At 40.7% G+C, this 18,385-nt stretch overlaps 1 protein-coding gene across 3 annotated transcripts in view; it reads left to right on the forward strand.

Moving 5' to 3' along the window:
- maptb (microtubule-associated protein tau b) overlaps positions 1-14,352 on the forward strand; it is a 61,869-nt gene extending 47,517 nt beyond the window's left edge. For 2 of the 3 annotated variants that reach the window (XM_062990864.1, XM_062990865.1), the window contains exons 10-11: positions 7,555-7,661; positions 13,507-14,352. In XM_062990864.1, coding sequence (XP_062846934.1) covers positions 7,555-7,661; positions 13,507-13,722 — 323 coding nt within the window. In that variant the 3' untranslated portion in view covers positions 13,723-14,352. Of the gene's footprint in view, positions 1-7,554; positions 7,662-13,073; positions 13,198-13,506 lie in introns of all 3 variants that reach the window. The other variant, XM_062990866.1, reaches the window with a different exon arrangement.
- Positions 14,353-18,385: the final 4,033 nt, after the last annotated feature.

Consider the following 18,385-nt stretch of genomic DNA (forward strand, 5'->3'; position numbering starts at 1 on the left):
AATGGAGGTGCAAATTTTCGTAAATTCTTTTAACCAACAACTGATTGCTACTAGTCAGTTAACCAACAAGTTTACAGTGAAGTTTAACTCATATAAAAATAATACTGACTGAAGTGCTGTTAGTAACTTATATAGATAAAGTACTGACTGACGTGCTGTTAGTAACTTATATAGATAAAGTACTGACTGAAGTGCTGTTAGTAACTTATACATAAAGTACTGACTGAAGTGCTGTAAGTAACTTATATAGTTAAGTACTGACTGAAGTGCTGTTAGTAACTTATAGATAAAGTACTGACTGAAGTGCTGTAAGTAACTTATATAGATAAAGTACTGACTGAAGTGCTGTAAGTAACTTATATAGTTAAGTACTGACTGAAGTGCTGTTAGTAACTTATAGATAAAGTACTGACTTAAGTGCTGTTAGTAACTTATATAGATAAAGTACTGACTGAAGTGCTGTTAGTAACTTATAGATAAAGTACTGACTGAAGTGCTGTAAGTAACTTATATAGATAAAGTACTGACTGAAGTGCTGTAAGTAACTTATATAGTTAAGTACTGACTGAAGTGCTGTTAGTAACTTATATAGATAAAGTACTGACTGACGTGCTGTTAGTAACTTATATAGTTAAGTACTGACTGAAGTGCTGTTAGTAACGTATACATAAAGTACTGACTGAAGTGCTGTAAGTAACTTATATAGATAAAGTACTGACTGAAGTGCTGTAAGTAACTTATATAGTTAAGTACTGACTGAAGTGCTGTTAGTAACTTATAGATAAAGTACTGACTTAAGTGCTGTTAGTAACTTATATAGATAAAGTACTGACTGAAGTGCTGTAAGTAACTTATATAGTTAAGTACTGACTGAAGTGCTGTTAGTAACTTATAGATAAAGTACTGACTGAAGTGCTGTTAGTAACTTATATAGATAAAGTGCTGACTGAAGTGCTGTTAGTAACTTATAGATAAAGTACTGACTGAAGTGCTGTTAGTAACTTATGTAGATAAAATGCTGACTGAAGTGCTGTTAGTAACTTATATAGATAAAGTACTGACTGAAGTGCTGTTAGTAACTTATATAGATAAAGTACTGACTGAAGTGCTGTTAGTAACTTATAGATAAAGTACTGACTGAAGTGCTGTAAGTAACTTATATAGATAAAGTACTGACTGAAGTGCTGTAAGTAACTTATATAGTTAAGTACTGACTGAAGTGCTGTTAGTAACTTATAGATAAAGTACTGACTTAAGTGCTGTTAGTAACTTATATAGATAAAGTACTGACTGACGTGCTGTTAGTAACTTATATAGTTAAGTACTGACTGAAGTGCTGTTAGTAACTTATACATAAAGTACTGACTGAAGTGCTGTAAGTAACTTATATAGTTAAGTACTGACTGAAGTGCTGTTAGTAACTTATAGATAAAGTACTGACTGAAGTGCTGTAAGTAACTTATATAGATAAAGTACTGACTGAAGTGCTGTAAGTAACTTATATAGTTAAGTACTGACTGAAGTGCTGTTAGTAACTTATAGATAAAGTACTGACTGAAGTGCTGTTAGTAACTTATATAGATAAAGTACTGACTGAAGTGCTGTTAGTAACTTATATAGATAAAGTGCTGACTGAAGTGCTGTTAGTAACTTATATACATAAAGTACTGACTGAAGTGCTGTAAGTAACTTATATAGTTAAGTACTGACTGAAGTGCTGTTAGTAACTTATAGATAAAGTACTGACTGAAGTGCTGTTAGTAACTTATATAGATAAAGTACTGACTGAAGTGCTGTTAGTAACTTATATAGATAAAGTGCTGACTGAAGTGCTGTTAGTAACTTATAGATAAAGTACTGACTGAAGTGCTGTTAGTAACTTATGTAGATAAAATGCTGACTGAAGTGCTGTTAGTAACTTATATAGATAAAGTACTGACTGAAGTGCTGTTAGTAACTTATATAGATAAAGTACTGACTGAAGTGCTGTTAGTAACATATACATAAAGTACTGACTGAAGTGCTGTAAGTAACTTATATAGTTAAGTACTGACTGAAGTGTGTAACGCTTTGTGGGCTAAGACAGACAGGAGGGGCGGACACACACGCAGAGATGAGAATAACTAGACTATTTATTAATAAACAAAAGACAGGTACAACAAGACAAGACAAGCTAACACACAGAGCTAACAAACAGAGCTAACACATGGAGGTTAAACAAACAAAAGGCTAATGCTAACAAACTAAACAGGGTAAACAGACTTAACAAGACTAAACAGGATTAACAAGGCTAACAGGGCTTACATGACTAACAGGGTGAACAAACAGGCTAAACAGACTAAACAGGCTAACGGACAGGCTAAACAAAGACTAAACAGGCTAAACAGACTAACCAGGCTAACGGACAGGCTAAACAAAGACTAAACAGACTAAACAGGCTAACGGACAGGCTAAACAAAGACTAAACCGGCGAAACAGACTAAACAGGCTAACGGACAGGCTAAACAAAGACTAAACAGACTAAACAGGCTAACGGACAGGCTAAACAAAGACTAAACCGGCGAAACAGACTAAACAGGCTAACGGACAGGCTAAACAAAGACTAAACAGACTAAACAGGACTGAACAGACTAAACAGGCTAACAAACACACGCTAACAGACAGGATCAGGCTAACAGACAGGATCAGAACAAATCACCAAGACAGGAACTAGTAGCAAACCGTAAGGCAAAGTTACAATGAAACAAATCCAATAATCCCCACCAGCCTCTCCCAGTTCCTCTCTTAAATATATTGCAGCTGGGGCTAATTAGCCCCAGAGAACCAATCCAGAGAGGGGAGCTGGCTGGAGGCTGATTGCTCCAATAGAGGTGGGTGTGGCAGACAGGAGCACACAGAAGGCTCAAGTGTGACAGTAGCCCCCCCTGTAGGCACGACTCCCGGCGTGCCCAAATATAAACACAAAAGGGGGTCCTGGACCCTGCGGGGCGAATTTAAAGTAATTCATAACGTTCCGAGGCAGGCATGACATAAGTGCGGTAACTCGGGGTGCCGACGGAAATCCAGAAGCGCCGTCGGGGGGCGCCAACGAGGGTTCAGAAGCACTGTCGGGGGGTGCCGACAAGAGTTCAGAAGCGCCATCGGGGGCCGCTGGCGAGGAGCCAGAAGCACCATCTAAGGGCGCCAACTCATGAACTGAAGTGCCATCGGAGGACACCAACTCGGGAACAGAAGCACCCTCTGGGGGTACCAACTCAGGAGCAGAAGCGCCATCGGGGGCTGCCAACTCAGGAACAGGAGCGCCATCAGAGGGCGCCGACTTGAGGACAGAAGCGCTGTCAGGAAGCGCCAACGAGGAAACAGAAGTGCCGCCGGTGGGTGCCGATGAGGAAACAGGAGCACCTTCGAAGGACACCAACTCTGGAACAGGAGCGCCATCAGGGGGCGCCAACTCAGGAACAGGAGTGCCGTCGGAGGACACCAACTCAGGAACAGAAGTGCCGTCGGAGGACACCAACTCAGGAACAGAAGTGCCGTCGGAGGACACCAACTCAGGAACAGAAGTGCCGTCGGAAGACACCAACTCAGGAACAGAAGTGCCGTCGGAGGACACCAACTCAGGAACAGGAGTGCCATCAGGGGGCACCAACTCAGGAACAGAAATCAACTGCGTGGAGCCTGGCGAAGAGGCTTCGGGAGTCAGCTGCGATGAGCCTGGCGAAGAGGCTTCGGGAGTCAGCTGCTGTGAGCCTGGCGAAGAGGCTTCGGGAGTCAGCTGCGGTGAGCCTGGCGAAGAGGCTTCGGGAGTCAGCTGCTGTGAGCCTGGCGAAGAAGCTTCGGGAGTCAGCTGCTGTGAGCCTGGCGAAGAGGCTTCGGGAGTCAGCTGCGGTGAGCCTGGCGAAGAGGCTTCGGGAGTCAGCTGCGGTGAGCCTGGCGAAGAGGCTTCGGGAGTCAGCTGCGGTGAGCCTGGCGAAGAGGCTTCGGGAGTCAGCTGCGTGGAGCCTGGCGAAGAGGCTTCGGGAGTCAGCTGCGATGAGCCTGGCGAAGAGGCTTCGGGAGTCAGCTGCGGTGAGCCTGGCGAAGAGGCTTCGGGAGTCAGCTGCGGTGAGCCTGGCGAAGAGGCTTCGGGAGCCAGCTGCGAGGACCCTTGAGAGGAAGCATCCGGAGTCAGCTGCGTGGACCCTTGAGAAGAGGCGTCCGAAGTCAGCTGCGTGGACCCTTGAGAAAAGGCGTCCGGAGTCAGCTGCGTGGACCCTTGAGAAGAGGCGTCCGGAGTCAGCTGCGTGGACCCTTGAGAAGAGGCGTCCGGAGTCAGCTGCGTGGACCCTTGAGAAGAGGCGTCCGGAGTCAGCTGCGTGGACCCTTGAGAAGAGGCGTCCGGAGTCAGCTGCGTGGACCCTTGAGAAGAGGCGTCCGGAGTCAGCTGCGTGGACCCTTGAGAAGAGGCGTCCGGAGTCAGCTGCGTGGACCCTTGAGAAGAGGCGTCCGGAGTCAGCTGCAAAAACACTGGAGAAACGTCATTAATCAGCTGCACAAATGTTTGAGAATCTCCTTGATTCAGCTGTGAGGACCCTGGAGAGGCGTCCGAAGTCAGCTGCAAAAACCCTTGAGAAACTTCTTGAAACAGCTGTGAGAACCCTGGAGAGGTGTCCAAAGTCACTTGCGAAAACACTGGAGAAACATTCAGCTGCGTGGACCCTGGAGAGGCGTCCGAAGTTAGCTGCGAAAACACTGGAGAAACATTGCTCAGCTGCGAGGACACTGGGGAGGCGTCCGAAATCAGCTGCTTGGACCCTGGATATGCGTCAGAAGTCAGCTGTTTGGACCCTGGAGAGACTGGACTCGGCTGCGAAAACACTGGAGAGGCGTCCGAAATCAGCTGCTTGGACCCTGGATATGCGTCAAAAGTCAGCTGTTTGGACCCTGGAGAAACTGGACTCAGCTGCGAAAACACTGGAGAGGCATCCGAAATCAGCTGCTTGGACCCTGGAAATGCGTCAGAAGTCAGCTGTTTGGACCCTGGAGAAACTGGACTCATCTGAACCCGAGTACACGGGACTGGAGCCGGCGAACAAACAGAAGGACCCCCGGAGCCCTTGGGGTCGAAACAGGAAACAGGACCTAAATAATATTGGCTGGCTCCTAACGTGGACTTGGGAGGTTGGGAAAACGTCCCTACACCAGACCCGTAAGGGTTCTTTCCTGGATATTGAGCTCGCATGAGGCCCTCAAACACCTTAACCGATTTCAGCTCGGCTCCCCTGTCAGACCAAAGCTGCCTAGCCCAATCACGAGCAGCACCCCTCAGTCTTGACATCATAAACAGTACCTTGTCTGTTTCAGCTGGCTGGGGGTCCAGAAGGTTCTGCAGGTAGAGCTGGCTCTGAAGAAGGAAGCCTCCGACAAATGAGTCGCTTCCATCATATGGAGCTGGCCTACTTAGCGGGAAGGTCAGAGGGAACCCCATGGAGTCAAAATCAGGGAACATTGAAACAAAAGACATCTCGCTGTGTCCTTTTATGGGGGATTATTCTGTAACGCTTTGTGGGCTAAGACAGACAGGAGGGGCGGACACACACGCAGAGATGAGAATAACTAGACTATTTATTAATAAACAAAAGACAGGTACAACAAGACAAGACAAGCTAACACACAGAGCTAACAAACAGAGCTAACACATGGAGGTTAAACAAACAAAAGGCTAATGCTAACAAACTAAACAGGGTAAACAGACTTAACAAGACTAAACAGGATTAACAAGGCTAACAGGGCTTACATGACTAACAGGGTGAACAAACAGGCTAAACAGACTAAACAGGCTAACGGACAGGCTAAACAAAGACTAAACAGGCTAAACAGACTAAACAGGCTAACGGACAGGCTAAACAAAGACTAAACAGGCTAAACAGACTAACCAGGCTAACGGACAGGCTAAACAAAGACTAAACAGACTAAACAGGCTAACGGACAGGCTAAACAAAGACTAAACCGGCGAAACAGACTAAACAGGCTAACGGACAGGCTAAACAAAGACTAAACAGACTAAACAGGCTAACGGACAGGCTAAACAAAGACTAAACCGGCGAAACAGACTAAACAGGCTAACGGACAGGCTAAACAAAGACTAAACAGACTAAACAGGACTGAACAGACTAAACAGGCTAACAAACACACGCTAACAGACAGGATCAGGCTAACAGACAGGATCAGAACAAATCACCAAGACAGGAACTAGTAGCAAACCGTAAGGCAAAATTACAATGAAACAAATCCAATAATCCCCACCAGCCTCTCCCAGTTCCTCTCTTAAATATATTGCAGCTGGGGCTAATTAGCCCCAGAGAACCAATCCAGAGAGGGGAGCTGGCTGGAGGCTGATTGCTCCAATAGAGGTGGGTGTGGCAGACAGGAGCACACAGAAGGCTCAAGTGTGACAAAGTGCTGTTAGTTACTTATAGATAAAGTACTGACCGGAGTGCTGTTAATAACTTTTATAGATAAAGTACTGACTGAAGTGCTGTTAGTAACTTATATAGATAAAGTACTGACTGAAGTGCTGTTAGTAACTTATAAAGATAAAGTACTGACTGAAGTGCTGTTAGTAACTTATTTAGATAAAGTACTGACTGAAGTGCTGTTAGTAACATATACATAAAGTACTGACTGAAGTGCTGTTAGTAACTTATATAGATAATGTACTGACTGAAGTGCTGTAAGTAACTTATATAGTTAAGTACTGACTGAAGTGCTGTTAGTAACTTATAGATAAAGTACTGACTAAAGTGCTGTTAGTAACTTATAGATAAAGTACTGACTGAAGTGCTGGTAGTAACTTATATAGATAAAGTACTGACTGAAGTGCTGTTAGTAACTTATATAGATAAATTGCTGACTGAAGTGCTGTTAGTAACATACATAAAGTACTGACTGAAGTGCTGTAAGTAACTTATACTGTACATAAAGTACTGACTGAAGTGCTGTTAGTAACTTATAGATAAAGTACTGACTGAAGTGCTGTTAGTAACTTATAGATAAAGTACTGACTGAAGTGCTGTTAGTAACTTATATAGATAAAGTACTGACTGAAGTGCTGTTAGTAACTTATATAGATAAAGTACTGACTGAAGTGCTGTTAGTAACTTATATAGATAAAGTACTGACTGAAGTGCTGTTAGTAACATATACATAAAGTACTGACTGAAGTGCTGTAAGTAACTTATATAGATAAAGTACTGACTGAAGTGCTGTTAGTAACATATACTGTACATAAAGTACTGACTGAAGTGCTGTAAGTAACTTGTATAGTTAAGTACTGACTGAAGTGCTGTTAGTAACTTATATAGATAAAGTACTGACTGAAGTGCTGTTAGTAACATATACTGTACATAAAGTACTGACTGAAGTGCTGTAAGTAACTTGTATAGTTAAGTACTGACTGAAGTGCTGTTAGTAACTTATATAGATAAAGTGCTGACTGAAGTGCTTATATAGATAAAGTGCTGACTGAAGTGGTACAACTAATCTAAACTGTGATATTTGTGCTGTTGACCTCAGGTGGAGGAAATGTTGAGATCAAATCAGAGAAGTTGGAGTTTAAGGCTCAGTCGAAAATTGGATCTCTGGAGAACATCGGCCATGTGGCCGGAGGAGGAAACAAAAGGGTAAGAGTTATCATTATTATACTGAGCAGGTAAATAAACTACACTCACTTGCTTATGAGCTTATTCTGCTCAAATTTAAAAAGGTATTTTAAAATAAAGTGTGGCACAGGAAACATCGCACTTTTAGATGAAAGAATGAATGTAGATTATTTATTTATTTATTATAATTATTATTATTATTATTGTTATTATATCAATATACTATTGTTTCAAAGCCATTTATATGGCTTTAGAAGCTTAGTTAACCACAGTAAGAGCTAGTATCTCCAAAACCTGAAACAGTAGTGAATCTTCTGAAATGTGGCTAAATCACCAACGTGATTTAAAGGGTGCAACAAGGACAAAATAATGTGAAACATCGAAGGAACTGAAGACCTTGAATGCTTTGGTCTGGATTTATGAATCCATTCAAGATAAGATAAGCATTCAAAAGTAATTGAGCAAAAATGGTGTCCATGGAAGCATTACTAGGTGAAAACTACTGTTAACTGCTAAGGCTCATCTTACATTTACCAAAAAATACCTTGAATACCTTTATTAAAATGTTAAACCACTAATCAAACACCTAGTGGTAAAACAATGGTGCAGAAGTGCTTTGCTGCTTCAGAGCCTCGGTGACTTGCCATCAGTTAATTGAATCATAAATTATGCTCTCTACCAGAAAATCATGAACAAGACTGTGTAATCATCAGTCCATGTCATAAAGCTCAAGCACAGTTGGGTAACCCAACAAGATAATAATCTCAAGCATAAGAGCAAGTCAACATCTGATTGGCTCAAAGGAAACAACATTAAAATTTTGGAGTGGCCATGTCAAAGACCTGAAATAAATCATATTGAGATGTGAAAACTCTCTAATGTGGCTAAATTAAACCAAGTCTGCAAAAATGAGTGGGCTGTAATTACTCCACTTAGTAGAAGTGGTTGGTTTGCAGTCGCAGTTCTGCTTTAGTAAATGAACTGATCATTTAAAAACTGTATATTTTGTGGATGGATGGATGGATGAATGAATGGGTGGATGGATGGACAGTATTAATTTAAACTGAAGATCCTGTGTGAGTGGCACAACTCTTCCCGGCCTACTTCAGCACAGATGTTTTCCAAAGTTGCCTTTTACATCTACATATTTGGGCTGCATTCCAAAAGTGTTTTTAACACACCCTTATTGATTCCCTTAGTGGACTCCCTGTAGCCATCTTGAAGGTTGTTCCAACACTTCATTAACTCGGGTGAGGTTTAAGTAAGCCCTGAGAGGTCTGAGGGATTAAGTAAACATCAGCGAAGGACTACAAATGGAGAAAAGGCTCGGAATGCATTCAGAACTGCTACAATTTCATTTTAAAAACAATAATCGAAAACCCTGCTAATATTATATGTTGTATTTCTAAAATATATACACTATACGGTCAAAAGTATTGTTAGAAATTCGGCATACAGTAGTCAGGAGACTGCAGTAGTTTTATTGCTTGTTAAAGCTTGGAAGACCAACAAGTTCTGAGTAGACATATTTTTGGGGAGATTTTATCTACACTAGAAATGAGGAAAGTAATTAAAAAAGGAGGAGATTAAGGGGGAAAGGAAATGAGAATGGAGATTGGGTTACAAAGAAGGTAATAAAGGGTAATTTCCTTACCAAAAAGGTGTAAGGAGGAGAGGGGTAACACATGATACAGGATCAAACAGAAAGGGTCATTTTAATACCTAAAAGGTGTTAGGAGATGAGGGGCATGTAAGAGACAGTGTAAGGGGAGCAAGTATCATATTTTCTTTCAGTATGTAGGCACCCATCCTAATTGTTAAGTTCAGGTGTTTAACCACAGATGACTTGGCAAACAAACTTCCCACTAATTTATGTTATTAGACTATTGTCCATTTGTGGATATAGCAGCCTCCATTCTTCCAGGAAGGCTTTCCACAAGGTTTTGGAGTTGGCACACAGGCTTGGCTGCACATGATCTTGAAGGGAACAGATCAGTCAATTCATCAGACCTTTAATTTCTTCTTTAATTTCTTAGATGTACAGTTTTAATCCAACCTAAATGCTGCCACATCACCCCACTGCTGTGTCCTCTTTACTGGCTTCCTGTAGCTGGACACATTCAGTTTAAAACACTGATGCTTGACTACAAAGCCAATAATGCACCAGCCCCAAACTACCTGAGAGAACTCATCACACCCCGCTGTGTACCACGCAACCTCTGAGCCACTAGTCTCGCTCGACTTGATCCTCCACCCAGAACTCAAGGAAGACAAGCATCAGCATCAAGGCTCTTTTCTTTACCAGCACCCAAGTGGTGGAACTAGGTTCCCTTGTCTGTCTGAATATCCGAGTCTCTCGCTGTCCTTAAAAGACAATTAAAAACCTTCATCACCTCTTTACTAAACACTTAAGCTGACATGTACTTACTAATGCTCTTATTATTTCTTGCATTAAAAAAACCATTTGGTTCTAACAGGGTTTTCAGTAGATTTATATTCTTGGACTGGTGTCTACTTAAACTAGAGTAAGGTAATGTTCACTATGGAAGCACTTCTGTAAGTCGCTCTGGATAAATGCCGAAAATGTAAATGTAATACCCAGTGTGTTGGCAGAATTAGCATGAGGACTTTGACTGACCTCCAACTGCATAGTCCCATACACAAGGGTTTAATGTGTTGTGACACATTCAGCTCATCACCAGGATTCAAATGGTGTGCGATTTGACCCACAGTCAATTCAGCCCTTATCAAAGTCATTCAGGACTTGTCTGATCAGATCAGTGCAATCCTAAAATGTACCCATTCTAGTATGAATTCAATCTCGTTCTTGTCCTCCATTTAAAGCTGTTTCTGTATGGGAGTGGTGCCCATGTTTAAAACTTATTAGAGCTGAATTGTTGGAACAGACACTGATATAATTCTCTGCTGTGGTTTATAAGTGTGGCAGCTGGCTGGCCTCTTGCTTTCCTTCCTCTTTTTTCTCACACACTTTCTCAACCCCTTTCCTGCATTTCTTCCTTTCTCTCTGTCCTCGAGCAAAAATGCTGCATTCTGTTTAGGCTCATCATTATACACCGATTAGCCATAACATTAAAACCACCTCCTTGTTTCTACACACACTGTCCATTTTATCAGCTCCACTTACCATACAGAAGCACTTTGTAGTTCTACAATTACTGACTGTAGTCCATCTGTTTCTCTGCATGCTTTGTTAACCCCCTTTCATGCTGTTCTTCAATGGTCAGGATTCTCCCAAGACCACCACAGAGCAGGTATTATTTGGGTGGTGGATCATTCTCAGCACTGCAGTGACACTGACATGGTGGTGGTGTGTTAGTGTGTGTTGTGCTGGTATCGTGTGAGTGGATCAGACACAGAAGCGCTGCTGGAGTTTTTAAACACCTCACTGTCACTGCTGGACTGAGAATAGTCCACCAACCAAAAATATATCGGCTATCAGCGTCCTGTGACCACTGATGAAGGTCTAGAAGATGACCAACTCAAACAGCACCAATAGATGAGCGATCGTCTTTGACTTTACATCTACAACGTGGACCAACTAGGTAGGAGTGTCTAATAGAGTGGACAGTGAGTGGACACGATATTTAAAAACTCCAGCTGTGCTGCTGTGTCTTATCCACTCATACCAGCACAACACACACTAACACACCACCACCATGTCAGTGTCACTGCAGTGCTGAGAATGATCCACCACCTAAATAATACCTACTCTGTGGTGTAAAGTAATGAAGTAATAATACTTCGTTACAGTACTTAAGTATTTTTTTTTTTGGAGTATCTGTACTTTATTGGAGTATAAACTTTTTCGGCAACTTTTTCCTTTACTCCACTACATTTCCTAAAGAAAATGTGTACTTTTACTCCGATACACGTATATAAATTCGTTACTCGTTACTACAAAATAAAACGACCGGATGTTTTTTAGCTAAATGATGTGAGATGTGTGACACACTGCATGCAGGTTTGTGCTTGTAAGTTAGACCAGCGGTTAAGCACATTAATGCGCAGGTGCAAACAAAAGTTCTCTAAATGCAATTAGAGTGAAACGGGTCGATCACCCAAAGACACGGAAATATCGGCATTTCAGAAGCTCCTCGTCCAACACGCTGATGTAAGTTAAGAATGATTAACAAAGTAAATCTGCAGCATCATATTTTTTATTTCTTATAATTAGCATTAGGATTGTTTGGATATCTAGTTACCATTTTTGATTACATTCGAATCACAGATATAACGTTTCACTGAATTAGTTGATTGATTGATTGATTAATTGAGTACTTTATTAACCACCTCCTAACCACCTAATTAGTTTGGAATTAATTCAGTGCAGAACTCATGAAGACTTGTCCATCATGTCCATCATGTCCATCATTTACAGAAACTCACCTGCCGACTAATATTTCTTCAACTAACTTCTGTATTACACCGACAGAGGAAACAGTCTTTAACCCTTTAAAGAAAATAATGTTTAAAAAATATTTCTTTGCTTTTCCTAGTTTTTAACTTTTCTAATGTTAAAACATGTTTAAAGCATATACATGCATTTTAGGTCTACAACACATTCCAAAAAAGTTGGAACAGGGCAATTTGGGGCTAGTAATGGGATAAAAATAAAACTAAATAATTACATGATTTCAAACAGGTAATGTCAACAGCTGCTTATAATCATGATTTGGCACAAATCATGTTCAGATAAAGGAATAAAATATATTTTGTTCTATAAATTCTTATGTTGTAAAGTTGTTTTTTCTGTAGGTGTAGGGTCGGCTCCATTGTTAAGGTGGTTTACAGGCTTAAAACAACAATCTTCAAATTTTTCAAAATTCTGACTGCTTGTGTTTTTTCATTAACAGCATTTACTTTTACTTCTACTTTTAATACATAAGTACATTTAATATCAGAAAATTACTTTTGATACTTCAGTACATTAAAAATCAGATACTTTTAGACTTTTACTCAAGTAATATTCTAAAAGGTGACTTTTACTTCTATCAAAGTAAATTTCTGGTAAAATACTTGTACTTTTACTCAAGTATGACTTTCAGCTACTTTATACACCACTGGTCCTGACCATTAAAGAACAGCATGAAAGGGGGCTAACAAAGCATGCAGAGAAACAGATGGACTACAGTCAGTAATTGTAGAACTACAAAGTGCTTCTGTATGGTAAGTGGAGCTGATAAAATGGACAGTGAGTGTAGAAACAAGGAGGTGGTTATAATGATATGGCTGATCAGTGTATATGTTTTTCTGGTTTTTAATTATTATTTTCAAGTCTTTTCCAGCCATTTGTCTTCCATTGTCTTCCTTCATGATTTAATTGTTTAGTTTTTTTAATTCACTCTCATTCTGTTGTATTCTGTTCATTATGTTGAACTGTAACCTCTGTGGTGAATGTTCTCATGGCTGTAGAGGGAGAAGGGGAATGAAGCAACGACCGGGCCTTCTGGGGCGTCTGTCCATCCAAACGGGGACGCACCCGCTGACCTCCCCCATGAGTGTGGGGAAGTCAGACCTCTAGAACTGGACCAATCCAGTAAGTGCATGATTCATTGTGGCAAACGATAAATACTTACAGCAGTGTATGAACACAAACACAATGTTAAAGTAAAGGCATTACTCACTAATAGCCATAACTATGACATAGGTTCACTTGCCCAATGAGGCCCACTAGGTTCTACAGAATGTGAATTTAAAAACCACTACTGGTCCACTGGACCACAGTAAACTGGTTGAGAAACCCAGATATACACAGAATTCAATAACTGAAACGTGTTTGGTTTTGTACTTTTGCATTAGTATTTTCCCTAACACTGTTTCTGTCTGTTATCTTCTGTTCTTCCAGATTGAGAGTCATAAGTTAAGCTTCCGTGAGCAGGCCAAGGCTCGTACCGATCACGGTGCAGACATCGTGGTTCAATCCCCCTCCATGTCCACGGATGGTTCACCCCGTCCCCTCAGCAAAGTCTCCTCATCCGGCAGCATTAACATGAGTGAATCGCCACAGCTCTCCACGCTTGCAGACCAGGTGACCGCCTCCCTCGCTAAACAAGGCCTGTGATCCGATCGCCAACGCTGGGAGAAGCCCAAGATTAATCCTGCAAGAAAAAAAAAAAGGTTTAAAAAAGGAAACACAACTAAAAAAGAAAAAATTAAAGCATTTCCCTTAGTATTAAAATGGTGCTTGCTGGATTTCTTCATGCATTTTTAATTTTTAATTATAGGGGACTGATAGTTATTGGCTTGTTATTTATGATGAGTTGAACTGGAGTTGGTACTGTATTGATTTAATACTCAGTACTTAACTACAGTTCTAGGAAATCTACTTTTTACTGTACGCTACCTTTCCATCACTCTCTCTCTGCTTAGTTGCCTTATTGTGAATGCTTTTCCTAATTTGCCTTTCATTATTTATTAATGACTGCTAACAGGTTTGTTTTTATATGTGAAATTTACTACCTGCTACTGGACTGCAAGTGAAAAAATGAAGCCAAATGAGCCAATATGGGCTTTTGAGACTGTTGGGATGCAAACAACAATCCATAGATTCTACAGGTTTAAGATCAATCATGCATGTTTCTATACTGTAATAATGCAAGACTTCTGAATATATAAAATATACAGCTCGCATAGAGTTTCAACTGACAGATACTTTGATGTGATTGGACCAATAAAAAAACACTTTCCAGTGGGCAGTGGAATATATGTTAATACAAACAGATACAAGTTAGCATAGACTCATTGTGCACTTTATTAGGTACACCTATCTGGGACATACTTTCATTGACTATAGTATAAGCCACACCTACCATACAGATGAACTTTGTGGGTAAACAATTACTGACTAAAGCCCATCTTTGTCTTTGCCAATACCCCATTTATCAGTCGAAAAGGATCAGATGTAATTTATGTAGACCTTTCTCAGCACTGCATAGGCACTAACATAACATGTAATGTAATGACATGCTGGTGTGTATTGTACAGGTTCTAGTGCAGCAGGTGCAGCAGTGTTGTTGGGATTTTTAAATACCTCAGCGTCAATGTCACTGCTGGAGGAGAATACAAACTGGCACCCAAAATACAAACCATAAGCACCCTGGGATCAGAAATGGTCCAGTGATAAATGACTAGAGGAAGATTAACACACATTGTGAATGAAAAAAATAAAACAGCTGTAGTCTCAAATTGTACACCTACAACCATGGCTAACAGGGTATGTGTTCCTAATAAAGAGGCCAGTATGTTTAAACAGTATTTAAAAATCCCAACAACACTGCTGCACCTGCTACACTCATACCAGACACACACTACCATGTCAATACCAGGTTAGTCTTACTGCAGTGCTGAGAATGTCATCCAAACATCATTTGGTAGGGCAGTTGTAGCCAAGTGGTTAAGGTACTAGACTAGTAATCAGAAGGTCGCTGGTTCAAGCCCCACCACTGCCAGGTTGCTGCTATTGGGTCCTTGAGCAAGGCCCGTAACCCTCAATTGCTCAGACTGTGTGCTGTTACAGTACTGTAGATAGCTTTGGATAAAAGCATCTGCTAAATGGCAAAAATGTACATGTAAATTAGGTCTGTGGGTGACCCCTTGGTTTGAATATGTGTAGGGAGTGCACAGAGCATCAGATGAGCTACAGTCAGTAATTGTATACCCACAAAGTTTATCTGTTTGGTAGGTGTAGTTTATAAAATAATGCATAAATGCACGTACCCTGTCCTTACTGTGATTGACTTCAGCTGGTTGCTCAAACATAATGGAACATGAGTGTCATCGCCCACAGTCAAGTCAGCGTTACTGGGTTCCCATTCAAGAACAACACCCCACCACCACTGCGAGCTCCAACTCTTTCATTTGGCCATGCAGAGCATCTAAAAGGGACAGTTGGCTGTGCCTGAGGGAGGGTGGTGAACAGGATTCCTCAATGCAGGTGCGCCTGCATAAGTGGTGGATGATTCATTCCACAGGCGATAATGATATTGATTTTAATTTATGCTAAAGCCACAAAACGTTTAGCTGGAACCTCTGAGAGGTCCTAATGCTGACAGTTGAACAAATTAAAGCCGTATTTGCTGCGACTGCACATATACTAAAAAAATTTGAAAACACTAATCTAAGCTAACAGATGTGCCAAGTGCCTCTGAATGCTAACTGTACTAGGTGCCCGTAGCGTACATATTGCAAACGCTGTGCACATGAACCTAAAATTTTACAGTTCTTAATAATGATGCAAGAGGTAAGAGAAGCCTGAGGTGATAACCTGTATTCAGAACAGCCGCCTGGTACCTTGAATTGCTTAGATGGTATTCAGTCAAAATTGTAAGCGAATTAGGCCGCCGTAAAAACACACACTGTAAAAACATGCTGGAACCAGAGCTGGGATCTCGAATACATCGTATCGAATCTCAGCTCTGCCTGCCGGCTAAGGCTGAGCGGCCACATGACGACCTCTGCTGGCTGATTGATGGCGCCTGCACAGAGATGAGAAAAGAGTGCTCTCAGGGTGTGTCTCTCCGTACACAACGCTGAGCTGCACTGCACTCGTCAAAGTGTAGGTGATAAGATGCATACGGCATGCTGCCCACGTGTCGGAGGGGGTGTGGGTTAGCTTTGTTCTCCTCAATCAGAGCAGGGATCGGCATTGGTGGAGAGGAAGCATGATGCAATCAGGCAATTGGACGCGCTAAAAAAGGAGAAAAAGGGGAGACACTCTAAAAAATAATATACTGGATGTACTTAAAAAAATTATGGTAACAATTTGCATGCATTTTTCTATGTAATCTCAACTAGAATGTTTTAAGTAAATGCAACAAGTCTTTCGCTGTTAAACTAACTTAACTAAATTAGGTAATATCAACATGAAAATCTTTAACACCATCACGCTAAATTAATCTGAACCTACTTAATTTTAATTTCATTGTTTTGTTCCAAAAACCCAAATAAATTAGGTTCTGCTAATATGAATATGCTGAATATTATTGTAATGTCTGCGAGAGAAGAAGGCGATAGGAATCAGCCCTTTTACTGAATCATTGGACAGACACTTATTCATACACATATACATTCATACCACAGATACACATGCCGATCCATTTCCCAGTGTATCAACAAAGTTGAATCAGTTCATCTGGACACAAGTTTCTTGGAGAGAATAACAAACTCTACAACAAACTTGTGTCCAGATGAACTGACTAAACTTTGTGAATTTGTGTACCCGGATTATCAAGCATACATCAACACATATTTCAGCATAGCCACACTGTTCCCAATGCTGGGCTGCACGGTCATGGTAGGTCTGGATACCACTGCCGCAAATCCTTCTGGGTAAAGCTCCGCCCCTTCCCAGTATTTAAACATAATACATTCAAGCAACTCAGATATTTTAGTTGGGTCAACTCAAAATTGGTATGATGTTGTACTAAAGCAAAATAATGCGTTGAAAAGGTTTAATTTACTAATGTGCTAAATCATTTTTTAGAGTGTATAAACAAACAAACAAAAAATTTCAAGCGAAATGCTGTAAACGTAAACAAAACATCTAATGCACATCCGAACAGCGGTCAAAATCACAGCTTACTCATCACAGCTTAATGTTTTATAGGGCAAGAAATACTCATTGCATTATATGTACAGTTTCATCTTACAAAGCTACATCTAAACTGATAAAGACAAACCGATATGTATTATTCTGAGTAGCTGTAGTGTGAGTAAAGGTTACATACAAATGCCTTTCTTTGCTTTCTTTACATTTCTTACTTTTTTATTCATGAAAAGCTGCAACACCCTTTCATTCATAGCTGCTATATCTTAATAAATATAATACCAACAGATTTGAACCCCTCAAACTCATCTATCTAACTCTGTATTGAATCCGTCCAGCAGTAAAACCACTGACTATCAGACACACCTTTTCTCATATATTAGAAAAGTCTAAGAGTTTAAGACGTGGGGGAAAAGCTTCATTTAAAACTCCTGTGCATTTCTTGGTATTGTGTGGATGTGAGATGTAACCGACTTGTAAGAAAAGAACTGAATGTCTTGATCTGTTGATTTCTGATATTTATTATGTTTTCATTTTGATACTAAAGACTGAAATACTGAAGGTCGTAAACGAACATATAACCCGCCTCTGTTCCCTGACAATTGAGCCAAAAAAAAAAACAAGTGTACATTTTCAGCCAAATCTAACCAAACAGCCTGAGGTTCAGTGCCTGAAGTTTGCCTTTTTGAATTTGCACTGAAGCGACACCTTTAGATTTGGCCTGAAAATGTTTCTATCTTCTGGGTTCCAATTCATTACCATTTCCATCCGAGTGCTACAGTACACAGAGCTAGACAGTTGTGATCGTTCTCATTGTAGTCGTGCGTTTTCTCATTTCGGTTTCCTTTACACTTGTTCCTGTGAACGTGGATTTGGAAATAAAGTCGGTACTGAACCCTTCGACTTTGTGTGTGTGTCTCTGTGTCTGAAGCTCTTGAGACTTTTCATTAAGACATAGTGTGAGGGAAACAAGGATTGAAGTATTTTTGGTTTTTATAATATACAACCAAAATCAGAAAAAGTTGGGACAGTATGGAAAATGCAAATAAAATAAAAATGCAGTGTTCCTTACATTTACTTTTATTTGATTGCAGACAGGATGAACCTGAGATATTTCATGTTTTGTCTGCTCACCTTTGTTTCATTTGTTAATATACCTCCATTCCTGCATTTCAGGCCT

This window comes from Trichomycterus rosablanca, chromosome 2, assembly GCF_030014385.1.
Source record: "Trichomycterus rosablanca isolate fTriRos1 chromosome 2, fTriRos1.hap1, whole genome shotgun sequence".
NCBI classification, from domain to species: domain Eukaryota; kingdom Metazoa; phylum Chordata; class Actinopteri; order Siluriformes; family Trichomycteridae; genus Trichomycterus; species Trichomycterus rosablanca.